General features: G+C 52.3%; 1 protein-coding gene across 1 annotated transcript in view; it reads right to left on the bottom strand.

The window, feature by feature from the left end:
* The window catches only part of SLC26A9 (solute carrier family 26 member 9), a 20,933-nt gene that overhangs the window by 5,330 nt on the left and 5,299 nt on the right, over positions 1–10,304 (bottom strand). The window contains exons 5-16 of the mRNA XM_011372966.1: positions 8,142–8,306; positions 7,452–7,604; positions 7,048–7,130; positions 6,135–6,282; positions 5,743–5,856; positions 5,463–5,540; positions 4,813–4,908; positions 3,192–3,298; positions 2,345–2,414; positions 2,153–2,245; positions 1,916–2,029; positions 996–1,277 (exon numbers count right to left, since the gene is read on the bottom strand). Of these exons, the coding sequence (XP_011371268.1) occupies positions 996–1,277; positions 1,916–2,029; positions 2,153–2,245; positions 2,345–2,414; positions 3,192–3,298; positions 4,813–4,908; positions 5,463–5,540; positions 5,743–5,856; positions 6,135–6,282; positions 7,048–7,130; positions 7,452–7,604; positions 8,142–8,306 (1,503 nt within the window). The remainder of the gene's footprint in view (positions 1–995; positions 1,278–1,915; positions 2,030–2,152; positions 2,246–2,344; positions 2,415–3,191; positions 3,299–4,812; positions 4,909–5,462; positions 5,541–5,742; positions 5,857–6,134; positions 6,283–7,047; positions 7,131–7,451; positions 7,605–8,141; positions 8,307–10,304) is intronic.

The following is a 10,304-nucleotide window of genomic DNA, read 5'->3' as shown; positions in this document are numbered from 1 at the left end:
AAAGTGATTCACAAAATGCTCTGAAGAGGGGAAGCCAAACAAATAAGCAACCCTCTGAGCCCTGGCAGCCAACGATAAAAATAGCAGCAAAGCACACCACTTCTCGCTGGAGTGTTGGCTGACGGCTTTTCTGGAAAGTGGGAGGAAATGGGGCTTTGCCAAAGAGGCTAGCACTTAAAGTCACCATGGCTCCTTCTGATGGGGCCAGATCTTTGCTTTTAGTAGCTTAGATTCACAGATTCTATCTCTTTCTTGACTCTGTGGTTTCGGGCAGGAGCTGCAGGAGAGGCCCAAGGTCCAGAGAGGACAGGGCATCAGCCAAGGCCTGCCTCAGCTCCAGGTCCAGGCCAGGGAAGCAGGCTGAGCCCCTCACTAGGGATGGAGCTTTCTTTGTACCGGGCCGATGATAACGTCGGCCCTTATGCTCCCTGTTCTCTTCAGCTCTCCTCCATCTAAGCCAGCTCTGAGGTTGGATGACTTAGCTGTTGGAAGTGGCTGTTGAAACATTGTCAGATGAATACATTTATCCAAGGTGTCCTATGGGCTGCCTGTTTGGCCTGAGGTTGTGGAACACTGATATCATTTCTTCTTTCCTTGGCTGGCCGGAGCCAGCTGATGCTGGAGTGTCTGGGTGAGTGTGGGATTATGCAGCAGGCCATGAACCAGAGCCAAGCTGGATTCTACTCAGAGGAACCTGAGGTGGGTTCCTGGTGGTCTGAGAGGGGACTTGGGATGGCCTCCGCTAGAGAGGGGTGCTAGGGCAGAGTGGGACAGCAGGGCCTGGATCTCTGGCCTCCCTCCTCAGCTACTGATTGTCTTGGGCTATCTGGCCCTGCTCTGCACAGAGCATCCTGTTCTGGTCACGTCTGGCGGAGAAGAAGGGATCCTCAGGGGCCTGTGTCCCTCCACTTGTCGGAATGAACACTCTGAGGAAAGGGAGTATGGGAGAGAGCGAGTGGGAGGTGACTGGCACTCCCTCTGCCCGAGGGCCTCACCTTGGCCAGGGCTTTGATGCCCATCAAGTCCACAAAGCTGACCCCACTCATGTCGAGGATGAGAGTGTGGAAGGTGATAAAGGGTGGAACACTGGCCAGCACGTCACTTGGCTTACTGGGGGCCTCGACAGAGGCTGGTGGTTCATGGTGGGCAGCTGGGGGGCTGTCAGGGCTGAAGGTAATATAGGACACGCTGGCACCATTAGCAGGTGTCTGGTTGTTGTTGGGATCGGTTGGGGAGGGGTTCTCGAAGTCCTGCTGGAGCTCCTGCAGCGAGACAGTCTAGAGGGTGGGGGTGGAGGAGAGAGTCAAGGGTCACAAACCGAACTGGGCTTGGCTGGAGCAGGGGCAAGGAACATGTAGGAGGAGAATCCCTGAACTTGGTCCTGGTGAATACAAGCCCCGAAACCCCCGTGGAAGAGGAATCTCCCAACGCTCCTCCCTCAGGTGGGGCCTGCAGCTTGGTCTCTCACAAAGCAGACCAAGTTGGAACCTTCCGTGAGAGGTGTCAAAGCGGAAGCCCGCTCTGCTCTGGGAGGAAGTCCCTTGGGAACAGTTGAGCTCCTTGCACTTGTCTGTGACTGCCTGCTTCTCCCCAGAACTCCCATGCCCACTTCCACTTTGATGCTCTAGGTTGGCTGGGTACCCCACGAAATTCACTGCTGCTCCCCTTCTGGGGTTGTTCATAAGTTCATCAGCCATATCCTATCTTAGCCAGAGAATAGGGGGAGCATGGGAGTTCAGTGGTTACCCCAGAGCTGGAAGCCCCTCAACCAAGGAGGAGAATGTCCAGTAGCCACCAGGTAATGGCCATGCAGACTTCTGTCTTTGCCTCGAAGGGTTCTGGGAGGTGAGGTACCAGGGGACAAGATTAGAGAGGGCAGGAGAGAGGGTATTGGCTGTTCCCGGCCTCAGTTCACCTTGGTTTTCATAAATAGAGACTTCCTTTGTTGTGCGGGCATCGCTCTTCCTTTCTCCTGCTTCTTGAGGTATTTTTGCTTGGCCAGCAATACTTTCTGGGGGTCCATGCCTGTCTGTAGGGAGAGAGCCAGCAGCAGGCTTGACCTCTAGCCTCTTTGGGGACAATCTGCCCCTGATTCTCATCCCTCTTTCTTCCATCTTCAAGCCCCTCAGGTCACCAAAGGACTGAGCCTTACCTTGGCAATGATCTTTTGCCTGAATATTTCTGAGTTGGCAAAGTAGAGAGGGGAGCAGTAAGTGACGATCTTAATCCTCTGGATTTCCTGGACCTGTGACAGGGAGACTGAGCTCATTGGCTTTAAAAAACCTCCTCTTTTATTTGGGGTGGGTAGGGCAAAAGAGGGAGGTCAGAAGCTTGGATTACCCACCCTATTGTAGGTCTTGGGATTCACATAAATGTCCGTGTCCATGACCTGGGCCAAAGCATGGCCATTTCGACTAGATGAAGAAGAATACAAAACAAATAAACAAACAAACAAACAAACTAATAAATAAGCAAATGCTAATAGTAAGTGGGCCTGAAGGGATGCTGGAGTGGGAGCTAGGGCAGAGGCAGAGCAAGAGAGGGCCCTGCCTCACCCCTGGTCTTGTTGAGTTTGGCTTTCTGCACTGGAGGCAGATGCCTGGTGGCCTGTGGCTGAACTATAACTAGAGGGGTAACATGCCCTTGACTTAGCTCCCAGACTGGGGCTCAGCAGGGAGAAGGGGTGGGGGTACACAAGGTGACAAACTTAAGTGTCCCTGAAGTCATCACTTCCTGGGCCTGAGTTCTCAAGAAGAGGGAGGGTTTCCCTCACATTCAGGATACCTTCCCGCCCTGCTTAATCTTTTTACAGGAAGGACACAGCATCTATCCTTTAGCTTCATATTCCCCTGAGATGGGGTCACGTTTGGTCTGGGGTCTGGCAGTGCCTTTGGAAGGACGCTGTCTTACCCACCTGCTCTCCCCCTACTTTCTCTGACCCCCCTCCCCGCTGAGCTCTCCAAGGCCACGATGGCTTCTTCTGGAGTTTTCAGGACAATGGAAGTCAGACAGCCCAGCCTGTGCCCGTAGTCCTGGCTGCGTTGGGCTCTCCTCAGGCCTGGCAGCACCTCCAGTTCCAGGCCCAGAAGGCAGCAGGGTGCTGTGGGTTGGGCCAGGCCTTGGCATGGGAGACCTTGGCAGACTGGCCAAGAGGTCCCTGTTGTGTCTTGGGGAGATGGGCTGTTACTTACAACTGGGTCTGGAAGACCACAACCAGGATGGAGAAGGCGACACCCACCGCCACACCGTAAGGCAGGCTCAGGAAGAAGGAGGAGAGGAAGCTCACCACCCAGACACACTGTGAGGAGAGAGACACCAAAGCAGGGCTAGGGAGAGAACTGCCTCTTTTAGGAAGTCTTCCTGTATTAGCCCAGGCCATTCTCTGCCAGCACAACCCAGACTCACTCTTCTATTTTCATGACATATTTGTAATGTTACATGTTTTTGTGCTTTTGTTACATTTGCCCATTTCCTCTAGATTGAGTTCGTCTGGTCTTTAGTTGACAAGCCTGGCACACACAGGGAGGCAGCGGGGCATAATGATGAGAGGAAGCATCTTGGTTCAATCCTTAGTTCCAGGTTTTGTTCTACTTCCTAGGTACGAGAGCTTTAGTTGCCTAATATACAAAGAAGGAATAAAAATACCTGCTTCATGACAGGATTAAAGAATTAAGGAATGTAAATGTCCTAGCCTAGTGACAGGCACCCACTGGGTGATCAATAAGAGTGAATTCCCTTTCTCTGCCTACTAGTAAGCTGCTTATGGCCAACATGAGTCATGATGTTTCCTGGCCTGACTGCCTGGATTGAATTCAGTTTTGGTAGTTGCCCCATGGTTCTTTAGAGTTCCCCAAATGTCTATAAAGGAACTAAATCTGCCTAATTGCATAGAGAATTGTGAGGATCAGATGGGAACCCAAAGCACAATGTGAATATCAAGGACTAACTGCCATAGCAGGGGATCACTGGGACATTGTTTTCTCCTGTCCTCCTCATTTACTCACTCACTGAGGGACTCCAGATGGACCACTCACTTCTCTGGCTTTGAGGATGTCCTTCCCATACCATGCAGGTGAGCCTCCTCCCCTAGGAGACAGGACGGCCTCGAGGTTTGGAGTCTAACACTTGGGGGTCCAATCCTGACTGTACCACTTACTACCTCTGTGGCCTTTGACAAATTATGAGCCTATTTGATCCTTGGTTTCATCATCTTGAGAGGAGGCTAGTAAGTCCTCTCTCATAAGTTATGGTGGGGCTTACGTGAGGATAATGCACTGTTGTCAATACATGGTAGCCTCCTTACTATTGTCCAGTGAAAGATGCAGTGGGAATGTGACTAATCATAACAATAAGACATGTTTGCAGAGTGTTCTCTGGTTACACAGTGCTTTCCCAATCCACTCTCATTTCGTCCTCAGAACCAGTGTGTCAGCCATGATTGTCACTCCTATTACAGATGAGGAAATAGAACTCCGGAGAAGTCTGATAACTTGCTTAAGGCCCTGGTCTGCTGGCTTTATGTTATAGATTTTTTTTTTCCTCTTTTTTTTGGAACTATAAACCATAAGAATAATAAAAGCTAAGTTTCGGCGAACACAAGATACAATTTGGACAATGTGCTCCTTACTTACATTATCTCATTTCTTCCTCATAAGCAGCCCTAGATGGGTCCGAAACCTGAGCTTTTGCTATTGGCTCCATGAATTAGGGAGCAGTCCACGGAGGAATCGTTAACAAAGAGAACCGATAGGGCTCTAGCGCTGGAGGAGGCGCTGGCCACGGACAGGTGCCCAGAGGCCACCCGGTACCTACGCAGTCCAGCTTGCTCTTTCTCCACAGGTAGTAGGGGTCGGCGAGTTGCTTGAGGGAATTCTTGAGATTGACAGCTATCAGGGCTCCTAGTACAGACTGAGAAAGCAGAAAATTGTTCCTTGTCACTGGGGTGTCTCCTTCTTCCTGCCCTTTCTACCAACACCTGGCCCTGGACCCTGGCAGGGCAGAACTAAAGTTCCAGAACACTTCGCCTGCAGAGCTCCCAAATCTCTACACTTAGGCTTAGGGTTGGAGAGAGCAGGTGCTATAGCCATGGCCCATCCTGGCTCCATCTTGCCTTTCTCTTTTTCCCTCGTCCCCAACAGCCCATGCCTAGAACCTGCCTCTGCCGGCGCTCATGGACACTCGTCAACAGACCAGGGAATCGGCCCCTGAGGTCAGCAGACTAGAGTCTGAGACCAGCCCTGAACTTGTGACCTGCACTACCATGGGCATATCACTTAGACTCTCTCAGCCTCAGTTTCCCTCACCTGTAAAATGGGGGAGAGTAAACCTGTGTTGTCTACTTCACAGGTTGGGATTAAGACAAAGTGAGACAATGATGGCACTTTATAAAGCGCTGCACGGCTCTTAAGGGTTGCTCTTACTGGCCTCTTTCACTGGTCTTTGCTCTCCTGCTGGGCTCTTACCTTGGGGAGAGGGTACAAATAGGTCCCCAGGACAAGCATGGTGATCATCACCACCAGAGATACACACAGGCTCGCCACCTGTTGAGAGAAAGAGTTGGGAAGAGAGAGTATTGCTCTTGATTCATTTCCAGGAGGTGCCTTTGGTGGAGTGGAGAATAGAAAGGAGAGGAAGGTTGGAGAAGCAGCTGGCCTGGCTTGTTGGCCTGGCTTCCGGGATTCTCTGGGGCATTTGTTCTGGTCCCTCCCATCCCACTCCCATCTACCCAGCATAGGCGCTCACCTGAGATTTTCCCCCAGCTCCGTCCACAGCCAGAGTGACGGAGAGAGCACAGCAAATGACATGGATTTTAAAGAAGGAGCCGAAGAAGTTGCTGCAGCCCAGGGCAATCATTTCCTGTGGGGACAGAGGCAGGGTTGGGCGCTGCGGGTGTGTGGTGGCAGGGTCTGGACCAAACCTAGTAGGCCATGCAAGCTGGATCTTGGGCCAGGACCTGACCTACTGCTATAAAGCCATATATTCCCAATCAAGCAGAGGTCAGCTCTTGGGATCAGAGACCCCCTTCATACTGGCAGGCAGCCTTACTTCAGTCTAGATCCCCAAGATATCTCTTGCTGGGCCTCTGTGGGCCCTAGCCCACCCTGCCCAGCCCTGCCAGGGGTGGCTGGACCTACCTGGTTAGAATCTACATCATAGCCGTGCTTGCTGGCCAGGGTCCGGCCCATAGCCAGATTGATGACGTAGCCCACGATGGCCAGGGAGAAGGCTGTGCCAACCATGTCCTTCCACTGCGAAACCACAGGCAGCACGGGAGTAGGGAACCTGCCGAGGAGCCAGAGAAGAGGCAGGGCCCAAGGGCATGAGGAGAGGGAGGGCGCCGAGTCCTTCAGCAACCCAGAGGGACCAGCCGGGCCCCACTGTGTGCCAGGGTCTCACGTGAATTACTCTTGCAGTCTGATTCCTGAGTATAATGTTGTAGGGCAGCTGCCATCACTTCCAATGACAAAGTAGGACGCTCAGGCTTAGGGGACCTAGCTTGTGCAAGGTTACAGAGCCAGTAAGTGGTAGGGCCTCATCTGTTCATACCCAGGTTGTGGACCCTATGCTCGCCAGCCCCCAGCCCCCAGCCTCAGTGCTGTAAGGTCCCCGCCCCCGCTCTTACTCTGCAGCACAGCATTGCTGGTTCCCTCCCAGGGCCCAGCATGGTGCTGGCACAGAACAGATGTTTAATGAATTTAGTTCATCCTAATAGCTTCCTGTCCACATAGATAAAAAGAGGCAATGCATTAGAACAGGGCAAAGAGCCAGACAAGGGCTGATCAGAGAGATGTTGCTTTAACAGCAACCATCGGATGAGACTTTTAGGGGGAATGCGGCAGTTAAGATTCACTGTTCATAAAACAGCCAGCATTGGCTGGTTGTGTGGCTCTTCTCCACAATTAGTAATGGTAGCAATTCGCAGCTGGTCAGTGCCATAGAGTTTATAATGCACTTTCGTAGAGCTCCTCTCAGCTCGGCCTCTGAGCCCAGGCCTTGGTGGGGAGTGGGGTAGGGGTGGTGCCAGGCTTCCTGGCCCCCTGGACTCACCCATGTTGGATCTCTCCCACGATCTGCATGTTATACTTTTTGGGCATCTTATAGCCCCCAGAGATAGCTGTTGCCACCACCACCTGCAAATCCCAAAGTGGAGAATGGGGATTGGCTTGAAGTTGGGGTCAGGGCAGGAGTCGCTCCCAAACTTCCTTTTTCTCTGGGGACCCTAAATCCCACTTCCCTGCTTTCTTAAGGGGGAACACCCTGAGGAGCAGGAAGAGTGGGAGCCATATTCAAGGGAATGGAAGAAATTTACCCCTAACTTCCTGTTCCACTGGCTGACAGTGGAGAGCAGCGAGGGAGGGTAGGGGCTCCCTGGCCCTGGCTGGAGATGGATTCCTTTTCTCAAGGCCTCTCCAGCCTGGCCCCCGACACCCAGCCCCAGGTGAAGTCCTTACCACAATCATCTCGGTGGGGATGGGGAAGCGGATCTTGTGCATGTACTGAGCGTTGAGTTCCTTCACCAGCACCAGGAACACACCACTGATGAGGGCGAAGATGAGTGAGGCGATGTTGGTGTGGGGGAGGTTTTTGCAAATGTCAATGAAGGTCTGGAGGAGAGAGCATCAAGCTCATGGGCTCCCACCCCTTCTTCCCATACCGCCCCCCACCTTTGGGTGTCTGACCCAATGAAGAAATGCTGTCAATGCTCACGAAGTCGTGTCAAAGCAGAACTCCTGGTCATGACTCTCCCATTTTCCACCTCCCTCTCCCAAAGGGCGTGTCCGGAGCTCATGCTGATTCCTTTTCTCTTTCTCTAGAAAGAGTTCAAGCTAAAGGAGGAGGGATGGAGACTAGATATTCGGAAGGACTTCCCAGGCACTGGAACAGGGTGCTGATGGAGCGTGTACATCTCCTTTTCTGTGGGGATTAACCACAGAGAACCTCAGCGAACCCTCAAGGTCATGTGTTTGTCCTTTCCTCCCAATGTGGAAAGCCCCTCAGAATTCTTCCCGAACACTGGATCACTTGGCTCTTGTTTGAGAGCATCTCATGCTGAGAAGCTCACAACTTCTTAAAACAGTGAACTGTGCTCTCCTGTCTGCTCCGGCCCCTCCCCATTCTCAGGGGCTTGGTCCCAGACTCACAAAGACGATGGACCCTGGTCCTGTGTAAGAGGGGACGGTCAGGCCAAAGATGTACTTGAGCACCGAGATCAGGATCTGCAGGCCAGCGGCCGTCATGAAGCCCCGGATGAAGGACTCGGAGAGGTAGATGGCCACAAAACCGAACTGCATGAAGCCCAGGCCCATCTATTGGGGGAGGAGGATGACCAAGAGAATCATCAGCTCCCACACCTGCCTGACCCAGACCCGGGGCTGGAGTCCTATGCAGCCCTGGACAACAGCAGCTCTAAGGAAACGAGTCCTTGTCTTGTTCTTCACTGTGCGAGCAGAGCTTTGGTCTCTTAGGACACCAGCCTCTTTGTCACTCCACCTCTCTGGCTTCAGTTTCTTCATCTCTAAATGAAACCGGTCCTCCCCTAGTGTTTCCTCTCTCAGTGGATGACACTGCCATCCACCCAGTTGGCCAACCAAAACTTTGGGAGTCATTCTCCCTCACCTCCCACGTCCCGTCTATCACCAAGCCCAGTCAATTTTACTCCTGGCAAAATGTTCTTCAAGTCCACTCCCATCTCCATGGCCCTCTCCATGGCCATTACCCTGGTCTAGGCTCTCAGCACTCCTGCCAGGTCCTCTGCACAGTCTCCCAACAGGTCACCTGCCTTGATTCTAATCCACCTCCCACCTACCATTTTCTCCGTAGCCCAAATGATCCTTAAACTGCCAATGGGACCCAACACCACTGCTTAGGGGACAGACCTCGACTTCATTGTCAGGTTCCTGTCTACTTTTCCAGCCTCCCCAAAGGTCCCCTGCCCTCCATCTCCGCCAAACTCTCTGCCTTGCCATTCCCCGCTCAGTTCACACTCTCTGAGGCCTCAGTGCTTTGGGGTGTGTTTCCTCTGCCTGGACCATCCTCCTGTGCCTTGCCATTTGGTTACTGGTCAACTTCTGGTCATCCTTTAAGACTCGGGTAAGTGTCACCTCCTCTCTTTGAGGAAAGGCCTTCCCTGACTTTCTCTGGTGTTCTCACAGCTCTTTGTACATAGCTCTATTGTGTTGCTTATCTCACTGCCTACAAATTTACCTGTTGACCTGGCTACTTCCTCTGCTGGGCTGGGAGCTCCTGGAAAACTGGGCCTCTTTCTTACATATCTTTTATCTCCAGGGCCTAGCCCCATTCCTGGCACAGCGAAAGGACCAAGAAATATTAACTAAATGAATAAATGAATGAATGAAAGGTGCCTTCTGAGGTTGCTTTCTGCTCTTGCATTCTGTCAGGTTGTATTTCCCTTCACAAAATCTAGCATGCAGAGTCTTTTGCATGTGTTGGAACTGAAAATTATGTTATGCAGGTGATGTTGTGGCTTGGAGCAGAGGAAGCTGGGGCAGGGAATCAGGGATGTTAGGGAACCAGAAGTCTGCCCTGGCAGAGAGCCGGGCTCCGGAAAGGGAGTGAAGAGAGGCTGCGAGACAGTTCTTAACTCAGTTCTTAACTGTGGACGCTGGTCTTATGGACCTGCTGGAGACAGATGAGGAGATATCCGACTTTTCAAGATCTTTGGCGGCCCTGAGAATGGCAAAGAGGAAGGAGGTAGAGCCCTAACTCAGCTTTAATATCACAGTGGGGGCTCTGAGGCAGGGGCGGGGTGGTATGATGCCCTGGCAGGGATGCAGCCGTCCCCTTCACCTGGATGATGGCAGTCAGGCAGGCTAGTGTCGCCGACACGTGCAGCCTATCAGCCTCCATGGCCGTCGTGTTCACGTAGCTCTCGTTGGTGGTACTGTTGAAGACCCAGAATTTTGACTCTGGAGCCAGCTGCAGACAGATGTTACCCACCAGGATGCTGATAACGGCAAAGGTACCTGTGGTGCCCCACCCAGCCAGCAAAAGTCAGAGCTTTGGACCACACCCACGGAAACCAGCAAGGGGCCCCAGATTGCTCCCTGATTCCCAAGAGGATGGAGCCCCATGTCTCCAAGGCTGCTCTCCAGCATAACAACCACCACTCACATCTAACCATGATCTATACTTTTCACTGCTTTTTTTTTTTTAATCTCTGCTGTTAATATTATTTCACTGGACATGTGAAGAAATAAGCTTGGAAATACAAGCAGGGCCCAGCCCAGAAACAGGTCTTGTGATCAAGCCCTTTTACTCCATTTCACTTAGGACCAGAGAACTCC

The sequence above is a fragment of the Pteropus vampyrus genome, unplaced genomic scaffold (assembly GCF_000151845.1).
Source record: "Pteropus vampyrus isolate Shadow unplaced genomic scaffold, Pvam_2.0 Scaffold217, whole genome shotgun sequence".
NCBI lineage: Eukaryota > Metazoa > Chordata > Mammalia > Chiroptera > Pteropodidae > Pteropus > Pteropus vampyrus.
This window is presented reverse-complemented; position numbering and strand designations above follow the sequence as displayed.